At 42.9% G+C, this 18,375-nt stretch overlaps 2 protein-coding genes across 2 annotated transcripts; both read left to right on the top strand.

Moving 5' to 3' along the window:
- The first annotated feature begins 2,245 nt into the window (after positions 1–2,245).
- On the top strand, positions 2,246–6,746 carry LOC121288445 (ankyrin repeat domain-containing protein 65-like). The gene is given in 5 exon segments (XM_041206976.1): positions 2,246–2,300; positions 2,854–3,411; positions 3,414–3,463; positions 3,645–3,708; positions 6,523–6,746. Coding segments are annotated over 5 exon segments (951 nt in total).
- A 7,866-nt stretch (positions 6,747–14,612) lies between these two features.
- Positions 14,613–18,079, top strand: mrpl20 (mitochondrial ribosomal protein L20). Its single transcript, XM_041206661.1, has 4 exons — positions 14,613–14,874; positions 15,042–15,152; positions 16,380–16,457; positions 17,701–18,079. Exons 1-4 carry the CDS (start codon positions 14,788–14,790, stop codon positions 17,872–17,874), a joined length of 450 nt encoding a protein of 149 aa, XP_041062595.1. The 5' UTR covers positions 14,613–14,787; the 3' UTR covers positions 17,875–18,079.
- Positions 18,080–18,375: the final 296 nt, after the last annotated feature.

Raw genomic sequence — 18,375 nt, forward strand, 5'->3', positions numbered from 1 at the left:
CCAGCAGCTTTTGCAATGCGGGAGGTCAGGGACATACAGGCATCCTTGAGCCTAGTGTTATGGGGCACCAATGGCAGTAATCATGTTGTATTCTGTGCATGTCCCCAATTCTTCCAAGTATTTTAAGAGGTGCAAAATAGGGACAAGGGCCCACAGAGACCAGGTCTTACCCCAATTTCTGTTTCTGCCCATCCAAATGCTGCTCCTTTTATAGCCCCAGATCTGTGGAAATGTGGTTCCGTACAGTCTTGTATTTAAGAAAAAATCATAATTTTACAAATATTACCATACAAATCACTCAATTTTCTCTTTGGACCTTTCCAGTTTTCAATGGTTTGTTAAGCTCACTGACTCTAGACACATGAGGAATTCCCCAGGATGTCAGCAGAATTGTTTCGGAGGTTGGTGGATAACAGTGACGAGGTCAGTGAGGTGGAACATGAAGTAGCAAGAAGCATAAAACAAGGCAAATGGACTGATCTCCATCAGGCTGCTTGTAATGGTAACGCTGGCCTCATAAAGACACTGTTACAGCATGGTGCTCCAATAGATACCAGGTAAGGAGCTGTTATGGGTAGCGAAAAGCATTCAGCTGGAGAGGCAACATGAAACGGCAAACCATAGAAATCAATAGAATGGGATTATGTACAGATGCAGCCTGCTGTCTGGACACAAGGCAACTAACAATGTGTCTATTTCAAATCCTCTTATTTCTTCAAGATCTTCCTGGATCACAATCATAACCCCAAGCCACTCTTCTGCACAACTAACTGTCATCATCAACCTTCTTCCACCTTCTCCTTCATCTTCTTTGCTGATGGAGGATGTGAGGAGTTTGGAAATTTCCTCGTCTCTAAAACTTAGCCTGTCCATTTGGCTCCCCATCTTCTGAGCTCAAGAGATTCCACCATATAAGCAAAATTCATTCAATTAAACCACTTAATAAACAATGGGAGGGATTTAGTGATGCAATGCTCCACACATTGAGCTTTGAGCCCCATTCAAGAGCAATCTAATGGGATGAGTGCCAACTCTTAGCTATAATACATCTGACATAAATGAGTTTGGGACGTGTCAACCCATTTATTATTGTGTGTGGGCCCAGAGGAGGAAACTGCTCAGTCTTGCATTGGATACAATCTAGAAGAAAAGATTCTGCTTCTGTGGTCCCTGCACCTGTCAAAAATGTGTGTCACAAAATTGTACACCGAGTGCACCTTATTTCTAAACTGGTAATTATTAGTCATGGATGTAACAGGATTGTCGATGTGTCAGATGAAAAATCTCACACCTGGGCAGTAGAGGGTGCTATATCAGTTACTCTGGTCAAATGTTTGTTGTGGTGTGTGTGTGTGTGTGTGTGGTGGCTGGGGGGTGGGGGGGGGGTGTGTGCAGGGAAGTGCCACGGTAAGGGTCAAGTTACCTCTTCTGGTTGTGCCCAGGTATGTCCTGTAGCAGTACATTCCACTGTTGGCATCACTAGCCATAACTTTTGGGTGCTTACATGAGCCAATTTAAGAAATAAAATCACCTGAACAGACATCACACAAGTTGTGTTGACCAGCTCCTCCTCCTTCAGGCTCCATTTCCTAAGAGGGCATTAGTGGCATTGTATTAGCCCATGATTACGCTTGGTAAAGTACTGCAGTGGTTTGCTGTTGCCTTCTGCAGAATGGCTGACCAGGAAACTCCCACTCTCAGCACCTGCCATAAGGCATATTGGAAGGATTTAAAGCTGATAATCACCTGTTTGGCCACATTATAAATGCATGGCCATCAAGTCCTGAAGTGGGACGTGAACCCAGAGGTATAGACATTACCACTGCACCACAAGACCTCCTGTGTTGACCAGCTAAACTTTTGTAGTTGTTGGTTGCACAGAAAGAAAACAACAAACAGAATCAGACAAATATCTGGTTAGAATGGAGACTGGGAGTTCTGAGGATACATACTGATAGATTGAATTCTAGATAGAATGAGAGAGTCCATGGCTACCCAGACAATGAAAATTTCAGACCAATGATGGCACGAGTCAGGGATGGATAATGTAACGGGTTTGAGTTGAAAACCAATGTGGCTGAAGTTCTAAATGGATCCTTTACATCCATTTTTCATGACAGGGTTATGTTCCAGTTAGTTTGACATTGGTTGTAGGAAAGATGCAGAGAGGCATTAAAGGTAATGGGCTCACTTCTGACCTTGAGAGGTCAGCAGTTATTAGAGAATCCCAGCGTGATTTTAAGCAATGGAGGTCCTCAACCTGATCAGATTCTTTGAAGAATTGGACAATGTCACTCTTGGTAATGTTATGTACTTCAACTTCCAGAAAGCTGTTGGGTAAGGATTTCATTGTATAGGGCTAACGTTCCGATTTTATGCTGGATAGGGATTTGGTTGTCATCTCATGGGCAATGGGTTGTTATCAATGAGAATAGACCCATTTTCAAGAGTGAAAATCCCACAGGGATCTATGTTGGAACTATCTTCATGAATGACTTTGGATGAGGGCATTAATAGAACATTCACAAGTTTACAGATTAGAGAAAAATGTTGATGGGAATTGGGGATTTGCATTAAATATAATGCAGTCAACAGCAAAGGGAGGCTAAGTTCCTGAGAGAGGAGGACATTTCTTTCCTACATTTGCATCATTTTTGTTTTGTCTCAGGAAATTGTGGGTGTGGATCAATGGTGTATGACCTGGCACAATAACCAGATCATTTTTCCCTGTCCCCTTTTGTACGTTCGAGAAAGATTGTACAATTTTACATGATTAATTTTGGTAATGCTGGAGGTAAATTTTGCCAAACCTTTCCTCAGAAAATTAAATATGTGTGGTACAATCCTTGACAGGGCAGATTGCACACAGTGTATCAGAGGAGTCATTCTTACATTGCTATCCTGTTATTTGCTGGGATGAATATGGTTGGACTCCTCTGCATCATGCAGCACTTAATGGCCGTCTAGCGCTTGTTAAGCTTCTTGTTCATCGTGGGGCAACAATCGATGCCATAGACAAACATGGGTGTACTGCTCTTCATCGAGCTGCATGGAATGGGCACACACAGATTGCTGAGTTCTTACTGCGTCGTGGAGCTTCGACTGCTGCATGTAGCAGATGTGGGATGACAGCATTGCACTGTGCGGCTGCATGTGGGCACACACTGACTGTGCAGCACCTCCTGAGCTTTGGTGCAAGTGCAGATTTGTCCGATGCAAGATGCTGGACTCCATTGCACTGGGCAGTTGTGAGTGGCCAACCACATATAATAGAATTCTTACTCTCAAAAGGAGCATCAATGAATTGCACGACATGTGGCAACATGACATCCTTGCATTTGGCAGTGGAAGTTGGAAACAGAGAGGTGATTCAATTGCTATTGGAAAACGGAGCCTGGATCAATGCTGAAGATGTTATGGAAGGACTGCATTATCAATAGCTGCTGCTAATGGCTATGAAGAGGTATGTCTAGACAATGAATTCCAGTGCTAACATTACAAACAATACATGAAGGCCATGTTGATGATACACTGAAAGAGACAGGCCGCACATACACTTATCCTGTTTTGTATCATGACTGAGCACTTTAAACAGAGTTTCTTTAAAATACTACAGCTTAGCTCACCTACAATTTCTTCTTCAGTTCTCTGCCCAAAGGCAGCTCCGATCCTCAGCGCCACAACCTCCCCCACGGGTAGAACAAGGAGGTAGGTCCCAAATCCACCCCAGCCAGAACAGGGGTCAAACCCCACACTGTTAGCACCAATCTGATCCACATCTGCCATCCGACGCCCCCACAGAGTCAGAGATACTGTGGCAACATGCACTCTTAGATGCATACTGTAGTCCTGGAGCTATGAATAGTGATGTTAGAGGCTCTGATTTTCTTTCCATCACATGTCTGACCAGGAAACCCTCCTGCTTTTACCACCTGCCATTGCTGTGTGTTGGAAGGATTTTCAAGTTAATGCACAACCTGTTTGGCTACGTTATGAACACCCCTTCCTTGGCCATCAAGTTCTAGAGTTGGACTTGAACCTGGAACTTCTGGCTCAGAGGCAGGGACACTACCCACTGCGCCACAAGACTTCCATATCTATAATCTATACATCAGTAAAGGCTAAAAGGTGCTAAATTCTATCCCCCCTAAATCACATGGGCAAAGATTTCTCTGTAAAGTTGGGACTGGGAATGTGTTGTAAATATAGTTGTGTCGGAGATACCTTCAAGGTTTCAGTGATGTCATTCAAATCCAAGAACGATCTGCATCTTGCATTTATAGGGACTTAGTCACACTACCCTTACGAGAACATAGCCCAGAGAGATAATGATAATATCTCCTTGCTGTGCGGACTAGACACTCATGTAGTTTTAATGGGTGTTTTGTCAATGTTTCCAATGGCAGATTGAGTTAACATTGGAAGAGAGGAAGTTTGGTTCAAATGGTGAACTTCTTTGCTTCACGATCTTGAAACATATAGAGACATATGATCAGAGCCCTTTAGTTCATTAACACTTCCAGTCATTCTTCCAACATTTCTGACTTCTTCACCTCAGTGAAGGTTTTGGGAGCATCTGACTTAACAAATGACTGACAGCCCTAACCCTGCTATTCCAAAAGCTGGATTATCTTTTTGATGTCTGCATTTCACTGTTTAAAAGCCTGGATCCAGTAACAGCTTATAGTCAAAACTAATGTTACTTTTAAATCAGCAAATTTATCTTGATTCTGTATACTTCAACTGTATACTCAAGAGGTGAGGTGAGAGTGACTGCCCTTGACATCAAGGCAGCATTTGACGGAGTGTGGCATCAAGGAGCCCTAGCAAAACTGGAATCAATGGGAATTGGGGGAAAACTCTCCACTGGTTGGACTCATACCTAGCACAAAGAGAGATAGGTCATGGTTGTTGGAGGTCAATCATCTCAGTTCCAGGGCATCACTGCAGGACTTCCTCAGGGTAGTGCCCTAGTCCAACCACCTTAAGCTTCTTGATCAATGAATTTCCCTCCATCACAAGGTCAGAAGTGGGGATGTTTGCTGATGATTGCACAATGTTCAGCACCATTCAGGACTCCCCAGAGACTGAAACAGTCCATGTCCAAATGCAGCATGACCTGCATTGACAACATTCAGGCTTGGGCTGAAAAGTGGCAAGTAATATTCCACCACACAAGTGCCAGGCAATGACCATCTCCAACAAAAGAGAATTCAACCATCTCTCCTTGGTATTCAATGGCATTATCATCACTGAATCCCCCACTATCAATATCCTGGGGGTTACCATTGACCAGAAACTGAACTCTACCAGCCATATAAATACTGTGGCTACAAGAGCAGGTCAGAGGCTGGGAATTCTGTGGAGAGTAACTCACCTCCTGACTCCCCAAAGCCTGTCCATCATCTGCAAGGCACAAGTCAGGAGTGTGATGGAATACTCTCCACTTGCCTGGATGAGAGCAGCTCCAAAAACACTTGAGAAGCTTAACACCATCCAGGACAAAGCAGCCCGCTTGATTGGCACCCCATCCTCAAAAAGTCACTCCCTCCACCAGTGACGTACAGTGGCAGCAGTGTGTACCATCTACAAGATGCACTGCAGCAACTCACAAAGGCTCCTTCAACAGCACCCTTCAAACCCACAACCTCTACCACCTAGAAGGACAAGGGCAGCAGACACATGGGAACATCACTACCTGCAAGTTCCCCTCCAAGCCACACACAACTCTGACTTGGAAATATATCGCCGTTCCTTCACTGTCACTGGATCAAAATCCTGGAACTCCCTTCCTAACAGCACTGTGGGTGTTCCTATACCACATGGACTGCTGTGATTCAAGAAGGCAGCTTACCACCACCTTCTCAAGGGCAATTAGGGATGGATAATAAATGCTGGCCTGGCCAGCAATGTCCATACCCTGTGAAAGAGTAAAAAAAACTTTTACCATTGGAGAGATAAAGAGTAAATGGAGTAAATGGTGGACATCCCATATATCTTTGCAATATGTCACTTAAGAAAATAGTATTTGTTAGTCCTCTGGCATATTAACTCATTCGTTCATTATAACAGATGTTCTAAGTTTCAGAATTTTGGAGGATTCCCAAGGCAAATGCTTTGTTCCTGTAAACACAAATAAAGAATATTGGTAAAAGGAGCTGGAACACACTCCCTGAGAGTGTGGTGGCAGCAGGTACAATTAGGACTTTCAAAAGGGTACTGGCTAAGCAGCTGAAGAATAAACATTTGCCCTACAGGGAAAGGATGGGGTTGAGTTGCTCTCGCACAGAGCCAGCACACACGATAGGCTGAATGGCCTCATTCTGTGCTATAATCATTCTATGATACTATATAACATTTCTCAATAAAGCACTGCGCAGGGCTAATGTTTTCTTTTTTGTTTTCTATAGGTAGTAAGAGATTTACTTGTACATGGGGCTGCGGACAGTGACAGAGCCTCTGCTCTTCAAGCTGCAGCTACAATAGGTCACATGAGAATAGTGGAACTCCTGACACAATGAGGGACCAGTGTGGACATCAGAGATAACTTGAACATGACTGCACTTCATCGAGCAGCAGAGCGGGGAGACACAGCAGTTGCAGAATACCTAATAAACCATGGAGCTGACATAGAGGCTAGAGGCTGGCTGAAGAAAACCCCACTCCACCTAGCCATGGAAAAGGGTCATGAGCAGACCATCCACTTACTGGTGAGGAAAGGTGCAGATGTGTATGCCACAAGCTAATGGGATGAAACTCCTCTCAACATAGCATCAACACAAGCCTTTCAAAAATCTTTTAGCTTATTGGGGAAAAACAAATGAAATACAGAAATAACTGTTTTCTGGCTTTAAACTGAAAACAGTACTATACCTTGTATAGCATCATAAATCACATACCACTGTACTTTGTACAATACTACACCTTGCACAGCATCATACTGTTCACAATGCCATGCAATGAAAAGTAGCATAGCTTGCACACCAATATATCTTGTATAATACACTACCATATATAGCAACATACCTTCTACACCACTGTATCACATTAACGTACATCCTTTTAATATTCCAACCTCACAATGGAGTGGAGTAAAAAAGAAAAGGAGATGGTGGAAATCCCACTCCAGTTCATCCTGGCTCCATTGCAAGCGAGCAGGGCGGTGGGATGATTCTTGGGTTGAAGGAGGGGAGGCTTGGCACAGTCATGATGGTTAAAAAGCTTCCTTCTGTGCTTTAAGCTTCCGTAGCTCAATGATCCTTTCTCACTAAAGTGCATTCCTCGTATTGTTCTGCTGTGTCTCCTAACTTCCTTGATGGCAGTATGCAAGTTTATTTAATTCTCCTGCCCTCACCACCTGCTGTTTCTCACCTGTGTCCTTCAACTTACCCAGTGCTTCTTCCTCAAACTCATTAGCAGCGTTCTCTGAGGTATGTTCTTCCTATGATTGGGTCTGTCCCCTTTGTGTTAGGTGTTCTTGGTGCCAGCAGAGAGATCATCGTGACATAGATTCAAAGCGACCTATGTTCATGTCATTACACTGGCACTGAAATTCATACATGATACTGCTCAATTGTGTGGCAGGCAGAATATCGTTCTGGACAGACGGCAGCATTCTGTTCATGGAAAATACCACTCACGTAGCCATTATGTCCCAACGAAACGATTGGCTGATTGAATCAAACAATATTTTCCCACACAAAAACAGAATTACCTGAAAAAACTCAGCAGGTCCGGCAGCATCGGCGGAGAAGAAAAGAGTTGACGTTTCGAGTCCTCACGACCCTTCGACAGAACGGTCATGAGGACTCGAAACATCAACTCTTTTCGTCTCTGCCAATGCTGCCGGACCTGCTGAGTTTTTTCAGGTAATTCTGTTTTTGTTTTGGATTTCCAGCATCTGCAGTTTTTTGTTTTTTGTTTTTATCAGTATTTTCCCACAGTTGCTTGTAATAGCCAGAGTACAGACAGTACTGAAACAGCCCATGCTTGCAAAACGTCTACTGTTAGATGTGAACTTGCAATTGGACAGCACTTGCTGAACAATCCTGAGTGCACTAATAGCTACATTAATGACCAATTTAAGATCATCAGTCGAGCTAGTAACGTGACTCATTTACGCTTGCTAGAAGCGACATACATTCATTGCAGGGACCTGTTCTCTGCAAACAAAAGGAATATGTTCAAGCCATGCACCTTTTTTCAATTACTCAGGAGCTTGGAGAGCCTATAGCTCCCCGTTGATTTCTCCATGGCAATGCCTCAGCCAATGAGGGTTGACTCGCCAACCAATCAGCGCTCCTTCTCTCCTATAGTATAAATTGTTGTGATTAATTGAAATTTAGCATTCTTATGTTTGTCCTGATTAGTTCAAAATGAAAAGCTTTCGCAACTTTTCAGCAATATCCATGTTCTGGACTACGAAGCAACTGTTTATATTCATTTTTCACAAAACTCTATTCATTTCCACTGCTACAACTTGATTAATGTAGGCTGTATCAAGGTCTCTGACTTTAGGCTCGCAGGGGTTACTGGAGTTCGCAATGCCTTTGTCTAACATAGGCAGCCATGCCCTGCATTATAGTACATTACAAACACTGAGTATTTAAACTTATACATTAATGAAGCTGACTAATCAATACTGTAACTTAATCAATACATGCATAACTCAATCAAGGTTTTAAGATTAATTGTAACTGATTGATATCTCCTAAAACAGTGATTTAAAAATCTGACTATTTCACCAATGCGTTAGTACCATATAATTAAGCTAAATCTAACCACCCAAATCTACCCACAACAGTGACAGAGCTGCACTGAAGCTGCTGTCCATGAGAGCCGTTAAGCAATCATGCATCACGAAACTAGGTCATTTTACAGCACTTTGACAGGTCAAACCCTCTTAAGGTGTTTAATGTGCCAAGGTTTCTGCTTTTAAATTAGTTAGTCTGTAATGCATGCCCTATGGAGATGCATGGTCAGCAGTGAAAGAGCTACAAGCTTGTGTAGCAGAGGCCAGTGGTAAGTATTTAACACACTGCCAGGCAACACTCTGTAGCATACCTAGTTGGACCATAAACCTAGTAAATTAAGACTGTGGGCGTGTTACTCTTGGCCACTTTGTTAAGGTAAGCCATCTTCTTTCACGTCTTTTATTAGTCGAAACAGCATTGAGCTTGGAGCCATTTCCTGTCAGTCATACTGCCGTGGTAACCTCTGGAGTTGCATCCAGCTCCACTTCACCGGCCACCAGCTCAAATGTCATGTTACTTCGTCACTTGCTTTCAGATTCCATTTCCTACTCCACATTTATAGTGCCAGATCGAGTTTTGCCAGCTACATTTTGCACCACACAGCCTTTGGAAAGGCTGAAATATCTGGCTAAAATAGTTGCAGCCTTTTGAAGGCTAAGATCATATTTAAAGGGCTGCTCCTACAGTATTCTTCCTCTCCCACCATCCCCAACCCCAGCTCCCAGTAACAAATTAAGCCCAGAATTTACCCGCATAAATTAGTATAAGCAAAATCAGCTTACCAACAGAGATCATGTAAAATTCACTTGTGAATGAAGTGGAGAGCATAAACCCAACACACTCTGGAGTCACAACATTAGGGACCAGACAATTTATACTACACCCAGTAATCAGAAGTGATATAATAACATGTAGATAATATTGCAGTTAGCACTCATGTGCCTTTGGTTGGAAAGACAATTTTTTTGCAGCAGGTTGTTTATTTCTTAAATGTGAAGTGAGATGGAAAATTCAAACATCTAATTATTTTCCAGGTCAGTTTCTGTTCAGGGTTTATAACCAGAACTTCTCCAGCATATGAAGCATCAGGCCCTTAATATTAATTACATTGGTTAATGACCTACTAAATGAAGCATAAAACTCTTTCTTGGGACAGTCTGTGTGAATATATTAGCGATAAGAGTTATTTGTGTTGTTGGCCTTGCCAGTTGCACCCTACCAAGGGCCTCTAGAATTTGAGTCGATTTTCACTGTTGGTTCCTGCACTACCTACAACACTATCTTATATTTATATAGCATCACATAGTGAAATAACCCAAGGCATTTCACAGGGCCATTACAAAACAAAGTATGACACTGAGCCATAGAGGGAGATGATCATTAGGTCAGATGATCAAAAGCTTGGTCAAAAAGGTAGGTTTTAAGGAGTGTCTTAAAGGAGGAAAGCGAGGTGGAGAAGTTTAGGGAGGGAATTCCAGCTCCTCGGGGCTAGGCAACTGAAGGCACGGTCACTAATGGTGGAACAATTATAATGGGGAATTCACAAGAAACCAGAATTAGAGGAGTACAGGTATCTCAGAGGGTTGTGGAATTGGAGGAGATTACAGTTATAGGGGGTGTAGAGTAAAGGGTTAGTGGTTAGGTTAATTAGACAATGATGTTAACGATGATGTAAGCATGACATGAGGGTCAAAGGACCAAGAGGCTCCACGGGAGCAAGACAGAGCACTCCGTGTCCAGAGAACAATGTCCTTACTATGAAGTCTTGGATGTAAATTGAATAAATAAATAGTGTAAGAAAAACTAAATGCTGGCTATCTCCAAGTCACTCATAGCGTAAGTGAAACATCATTGAGCCAGTAAAGGGCTACAAGTCAAACCAAGGAGGGCAAGACACTCTTGGGCAAGACCACGGAAGGATTTGAAAACAAGAAAAAGAATTTTAAAACCAAAATGTTGTTTGACCACAAGCCAATGAGAGTTAGCTAGCACAGGGGATTGGGATTTGCTGCAAGTTAAGAGACATGCAGCAAAGATTTAGATGACCTCGAGTTTATGGAGGGCAGAATGTGGGAGACCAGCCAGGAATGAGTTGGAATGGTCAAGTCTAAAGCTAATGAAGATATGGATGAGGGTTTCAGCAGTAGATGAACTAGAAGTAAAACTGAAACAAAAACAGAAAATGCTGGAAAAACTCAGCAGGTCTGATAGTATCTGTGGAGAGAGAAATAGAGTCAACGTTTCAAGTCCATATGAGCTCAGAGCTCAGCTCTGAAGAAGGGTCATACAGTCTCGAAACGTTAAATCTGTTTCTCTCTCCACAGGCGCTGCCAGACCTGCTGAGTTTGTCCAGCATTTCTGTTTTTGTTTCAGATTTCCAGCATCTGCGGTGTTTTACTTTTATGACAGTAAAAATAAGTTGATATAAAGCTTTCTCACCTTGATTGTATACTTGAAGTTGAACTACAATTCAAAAATAAAGCACTTAAATAGCTAATCATAGAGAAATCACGGTAGAAAGACTAAGGCAGAATATTGCTCAAAGTTGCAGGAGAAACAGTTAGCATAGGAAAACAAAGCCAAGCTCATGTGCTTTAGATGGTACAAAGGGTCCAGTAAATGTAAATGTTATATATATCTGTGACTTTAGGCTTTCGGTAACAGTATTTTCTAATCAGAGTTCTCTCTTGATAGTTATAGCTGCCAGTGTTGGTTTGGCGTCAACAATGCCTTCAACCTAATAAAACATCCCAAGGAGCTTCACAGGAGTGTCATCAAACAAAATCTGACACTGAGCCACATAAGGAGATGTTAGGGTAGATGACAAAAAATTTGCTTAAGCAGGCAAGAGAGGTGGAGAGGTTTAGGGATGGAATTCCAGAGCCTAAGGCCTTGGCAGCTGAAGGCATCAATGAAGCCACCAATGCTAAATGATTAAAATTGGGGATGCTCAAGATGCCAGAATTAGATGAGCACAGATATGTCAGAGGCTTGTAGGGGCTGGAGGAGATGACAGCGATAGAAAGAGGAGGGGCCACAGAGGGATTTGAAAAGCATGATGAGAGCCTTTGTAACTGTAGCTGGCTGACTCTCCACTTAATTATTAGAGTACAAGAGAAAGGTACACATGCCTATGCACTTTTAAGAGAAGTCAAACACGTGCCTGTATAGAGAAAAGTAAAGAAATTGCATTTATATAGCACCTTTCATGACCAAAGAGTGTCTCAAAGTGCTTTACAGAATATAAACTACATTTGAAGTGTACTCAATGTTGTAATGCACAGCAGCCAAGTTGCACACACCAAGCTCCCAGAAACAGCAACGTGACAATGATCAGATAACCTGTTTTTGTGATGTTGATTTAAAAAAAACTGCCCTTACACCTCCCTCCCACGCAGCCCCTCCCTCCCGCTCACCTCCCTCCTGCTCACCCCCTCCCTCCCGCTCACCACCGGCAAGAGCTGGCAAGCAAGGGAGGTAGTGAGCAGGAGAGGCAGCAAGCGGGGAAGTATGAGTTAGTAAGAAGATTTTTGGGTCCGTTTTGGAGAGCCAGCCAATAGGTTTTAATGTAAAAATGACAGGTCAGGAACGTAACCCACCCTTAACATATGTTTTCTTATGGGATGTAATTTTCATATGAGGGATAGCTGTACTGTTTTGAAGCAGCTGGCAGTGTGCTAAAATGTAAAGATGCCTTGAATTCATCCCTTAAAGTATAGCAAAAACAGGATTCCAAACAGGATAATAAAGAAATCCACCATGTTCTACAGAAATCCACCATGTTCTAAAAGAAATCCACCACATTCTAAAAGAAATCCACCACATTCAAAAATAAACCCATACATTCTAAAGAAATCCAATACATTTTAAAAGAAATCCACCACATTCAAAGAAAGGCACATTCTAAAAGAAATCTACCATGTTCTAAAGAAATCCATCACATTCTAAAATAAATCCACCAGTTCCAAAGGAAATCACCACATTCCAAAAGAAATCCATCACATTCTAAAGAAATCCATCAGTTCTAAAGGAAATCACCACATTCCAAAAGAAATCCATCACATTCTAAAGAAATATACCATGTTCTAACAGAAATCCACCTCATTAAAAAAGAAATCCATCACATTCTAAAGAAATCCACCAGTTCTAAAGGAAATCCCACATTCTAAAAGAAATCCACCACATTCTAAAAGAAATCCACCATGTTCTAAAAGAAATCCACCATGTTCTAAAAGAAATCCACCATGTTCTAAAAGAAATCCATCACATTCTAAAGAAATCCACCAGTTCGAAAGGAAACCACCACTCCAAAAGAAATCCATCACATTCTAAAGAAATCCCACCATGTTCCAAAAGAAAGGAAATCACCACTCCAAAAGAAATCCATCACATTCTAAAGAAATCCCACCATGTTCCAAAAGAAATCCATCACATTCTAAAAGAAATCCACCACATTCTAAAGGAAATCCACCACATTCTAAAGGAAATCCACCACATTCTAAAGGAAATCCACCACATTCTAAGAAATCCATCATATCCTAAAGAAATCCGCCAGTTCTAAGGGAAATCAACTCATTGTAAAAGAAATCCAGCACATTCTAAAAGAAATTCACCACATTCTGAAATAAATCACCACATTCCAAAAGAAATCCACCATGTTCTATAAGAAACCGCCACATTCTAAAATAAATCCAGCATGTTCTAGAAGAAATACATCACAATCTAAAAGAAATACAGCACATTCTGAAAGAAATCCACCACATTTGACAAGAAATTGACACATTCTACAAGAAATCCACCACATTCTAAAAGAAATCCATCACATGCTAAAAAAAAAATCCAGCACATTCTAGAAGAAATATAGCCCATTCTAAAATAAATCCATCACATTCTGAAGAAATCCACCAGTTAGAAAGGAAATCTCCCCATTCCAAAAGAAATCCATCACATTCTAAAGAAATCTCACCATGTTCCAAAAGAAATCCATCACATCCTAAAAGAAATCCACTACATTCTAAACAAAATCCACCACATTCTAAACAAAATCCACCACATTCTAAAAGACATCCACCACATTCTAAAAGACATCCACCACATTATAAAAGAAACCCATCATGTCCTAAAGAAATCCACCAGTTCTAAAAGAAATCACCACATTAAAAAAAAAATCCAGCACATTCTAAAAGAAATTCACCACATTCCGAAAGAAATCCACCACATTCTAAAGGAAATCACCACATTCCGAAAGAAATTCACATTCTAAAAGAAATCCAGCACATTCTAGAAGAAATACATCACATTCTAAAAGAAGCACAGCACATTCTAGAAGAAATACATTACATTCTAAAAGAAGTACAGCACATCCTGAAAGAAATCCACCACATTCTACAAGAAATTGCCACATTCTAGAAGAAATCCACCACATTCTAAAAGAAATCCATCATGTCCTAAAGAAATCCACCAGTTCTAAAGGAAATCGCCACATTCTAAAAGAAATCCACCACGTTCTGAGAAAGCCACCACATTCTACAAGAAATCACCACATTCCAAAAGAAATCCACAATGTTCTAAAATAAATTGCCACATTCTAAAAGAATCCAGCACATTCTAGAAGACATCCAGCACATTCTAAAAGAAATACAGCACATTCTGAAAGAAATCCACATTTTACAAGAAATCCACCACATTCTGAAATAAATCCATGTTCTAAAAGAAATCACCACATTCTAGAAGAAATCCACCATATTCTAAAATAAATCCATCATGTCCTAAATAAATCCACCAGTTCTAAAGGAAATTGCCACATTCTAAATAAATCCAGCACGTTCTAAAATAATTTGATACATTAGTCTAGGCCCCGCCCCTTGAGGTCCAGGCGGCTCCAGCACTCGGACCTCCAGTGTTAGATCAAGGACAGAGCGAATCGTACGGGAAGCGGCAAAGCTGTGTGTCCCGGACTGGCCCAGTGATACCCTCGGGGAAAGCAACCCCAGGAGGCCGAGCCTGTAACACGCGGCGGGGGATCGGAGCGCTGATGGTTTTCCTGTCGCTGTCCCGCTGGATCCGGAGCCGAGGACCCGACCGTTACTGGCGGGTCCGGGAGGTGCTGCAACACGCACGGGTGAGAGAGGCTGGAGAGGGCTTGCGGGCTGGGGTGGGGAGACTGCGGAATGTGGGAGCGGATACATCCCAGGCCAGGCCTGGACGCACTCTCCGGATCCTCGGGCTGGGGCTGGGCCGCTCCCCGTCAACAGGCTGATTCTCATTGGAGTCTTTCTGTGTTCGCAGCACTTCCGAGGCAGGAAGAACCGATGCTACAGCCTGGCTGTGCGGGCCGTGCGGAGAGCCTTCCTCTACTCCACCAAGGCTAAGAAACTCAAGAAGCGGAACATGAGAATGGTAAATCCCAGGCGGGACACATCCCAGCAGTAGCTGGAGGGCGGAGAGTGGCACAATAGCCGGCAGGATACTACTGAGCGACAACAGGGCTTTCTTAACCGGTGTGGGTCGGTGAATATCGAGCAGTAAGGCTGGGCTAACTACTGTCAAAGTCGTGGCCTGAGAGAGGCAGAGCCAGTGGCACACTGACTGCTTGTGGAGGCTGCAGGATTGTGGAGTGGTGCGACAGGGCAATTCCTTCAGTGGTGTGTGAACAGCGGGCTGTAGAATATGACTTGGGCCTGCCATTGTAATCTAGCATGAAGGGTGGCTGTAGAGAGGGATAGTCAGTCAGGATATCCGGGGAATTGCCGAGTAACTACAGAAAACATAATGTTTAAACAGTGAAAGTGGTGTGGGGGCTTGATTTAACCAACAATGTGGGTTTTGCATCTGTAGGATTGGAATGTGACCTCTGTCAAGAGGTAGTTGAATGGTGATTTGTGAGGCTTCTGTGCAGAATGAGCTGGGCCAGTCAAACAGCCTCTGTCACCTGTATTTTCTTGGGATGGAATGTGGCCATGATAAAGAGTTGGCTCCACACAGAGGCCGCTGCCCTGAGCAGGTAGACCTTCAGTTTCAGGCTGATGATGTTTCCCAAAATAGCGAGGGGGCAGGAACTGTTCCCACCGCTGAACAAATTTCCCTGCTTCATCAGACAGCTGGTACAAAGGGCAGTCAATGCACTGACAATATCACCATCCTCAGCTGTCAGTGGTCCTAAGCTGGTAGCAGTTAAAGTGTGTTCCTGGTCATTCTGTGCCCTGGTGGTGGCAGTCAGCTGTGCCAAGTACTTAATGGCCAAATAGATGAGTTCCTGAAAGCCTTTCAGCATTTGCTGTTAGGTGTTGAAAGAATCCAGCATTGACCCAGCCATTCATTTGCCTGCCTTACTCCTGGTGTCTGTCTAATCTACTCAACAGCTTTTCAGAATGTGCATTCTGTATCCCATCAGTCCCTGTTCTGATGTATTTGTGGACCTGAACTCCATGAACACACAGGCTCTAACTGAACCTGAACCCACACTAAGGATACACTGCATCTCAAATCATAAACCCAGGCACAAGCAAGGGAGACGATTCAACACATCTACTTCCATAGAAAGTTCACTTGCTCTAAGCATCCTGAGCTTATAATAAAGGTCATGGTTGAAAGGAAAGTAATAAAGAATGTTTTGTTCTGTTTCAGCTTTGGATAAGCAGGATTGCAGCTGCCTCCCGTGAGCATGGACTGAAATATCCTGTGTTGATCAGTAACCTGATCAAGGTAAGGGTGCAGTGTATAGATAATCCAAAGGGCTTGACTGTGGCACACTATTTAAATTTCACTGTGCTGTGAAGGATTCTCCGGAGCTGGACATTAAGTTTGCCTCTGAGCAGAGGCCTCAGAGTCGGAAGATGGTGGATTCTAGTCCCACTTCAGGACTTGAAAGCACAATCTAGGCTGCCACTGCAGCGGAGGTCGTGTCCGAGGCACTGTCTTTTTGCCTGAGGTGTTAAGCAGCCTCATCTGACGGTGCTAGCGGACATAAAAGTTCCGTGATATTATGTGGAGAACAACTTGGGAGTTCCCCCAGCGTCCTGGCCAACATTCACCCTTCAAACAGCCCTGCCAAAACAGGTTCATTAGTTTTATCCACTTTGCTGTTTTGGGACCTTACCATGTGCAAATTGCTGGCAATGATGGCTGACACAGCAAAAGGGAGTGGACTTCCAAATAAAACCATTAACTTGCTTTGAAGGGCTGCAGGAAGCATCGTATGTACATCTATGCACGGTAGGTTCATCCTTCTGTCACGTAATGTCAACAAGAGTGCAGGAAAATTGAAGTTAAGCTACAAATCGGGGAACCATTGCTTATTTCTTTGTGGCATGTGTATTTACTTTAAAAACAAAATCCACATCACACTGGGTGCCATCGACATAACTGATTTGTTAAAACCTGGAGTACAAGCAGAGGAGCGATTTGCAGTTGCTGTTTTGAAATGACAGTGAAGATCTGACCTGCGGATGAATTCATTCAGTTCCCTCTTGAGCTTCTGCTGTCAGCTCAAGAGCGACATGTGGCACAGCTGGGCTATGACCTCCTTTGGGGGTGGAATAAGCTGTGTGGCTTGGTGGGGCTACTGCTGATGAATGAATACAGGCAAGCATCAATATTCTTAAGTTGCTGAAGCATTGGTCGACAGAAATTACTGTGGAGGTCCAAAGCACAGCGAGCCACCTCCAGCTAATGGATCCGAAGCAATCTGCTTTCGGACGCCAAGCACCAGTGGAGCTTTTCAAAATTATCAGCAGGGTTGAGTTGGAGTTTGGCCAAGCTTGACTTAGAAGTTTTCAGTGGATTTTTGAATCTAGCACGCATAACTAGTGTGTGTGTTATCAACAAATAGGTTCAAATTCTCTGGACTACTTGTGAATCTCCATTCTGAGACTGGAAGGTAAAGGAGCTTCTGAAAATTGGATGAGGTGCTTTTCCGATAATTAAAATGCTTCTTTCTATTCAATAGTGTCAGGTGGAGCTGAACAGGAAAGTTCTTGCAGATTTGGCCATATATGAACCGAAGACGTTCAAGTCCCTGGCGGCACTAGCTAAGCGAAGGAGAGAAGAGGGCTTCAGCGATGCTCTGGGTGATGGTAGAGAGCCAGCTGGTGTGTTTTCACGCATTGTGCATTCGGGATGAAGATGAACAGTTGATGCGAATACCAACTGAATTTGCTGCCATGTTAACAAAATGTTTACAACAGACTTTTTTTTTGTCCCAAGTCAAAAGATTTTGGCAGCCCTCTGTGTAGATGCTTTGACAAGACTTTCTGACCACTGCGTGGGCTTGATTCTGATAATTGTGTGCAAAGTTCTTCTAATAAAGTTTTTATAGTGAAGTGCAATTATTTGCAAAGTATAGTTTTTGGGCAGGGGCAAGGAGGCTTTGGGGGGATAAAAGCGACACTGGCTGGAGAGTGTGTGGATTTGCTATCCTCCTGAGGAACTTGGTCCATTCATAGTCACTGGGGTTGAGGATGTGCTTTCCTTGTGCTTTTGTATGAATGAATATATTTGATCACATTTCAAATGAAAGATAATCAGTTCCACTCTTAACGAAAGTAGAACAAATGAGAGTTATTGTTCCCTGCAAGAGGAAGCCTAGCGACCACTGTACAGTCGAGTAAGGGATTTCGGGAGA

The sequence above is a fragment of the Carcharodon carcharias genome, chromosome 15 (genome assembly GCF_017639515.1).
Source record: "Carcharodon carcharias isolate sCarCar2 chromosome 15, sCarCar2.pri, whole genome shotgun sequence".
NCBI lineage: Eukaryota > Metazoa > Chordata > Chondrichthyes > Lamniformes > Lamnidae > Carcharodon > Carcharodon carcharias.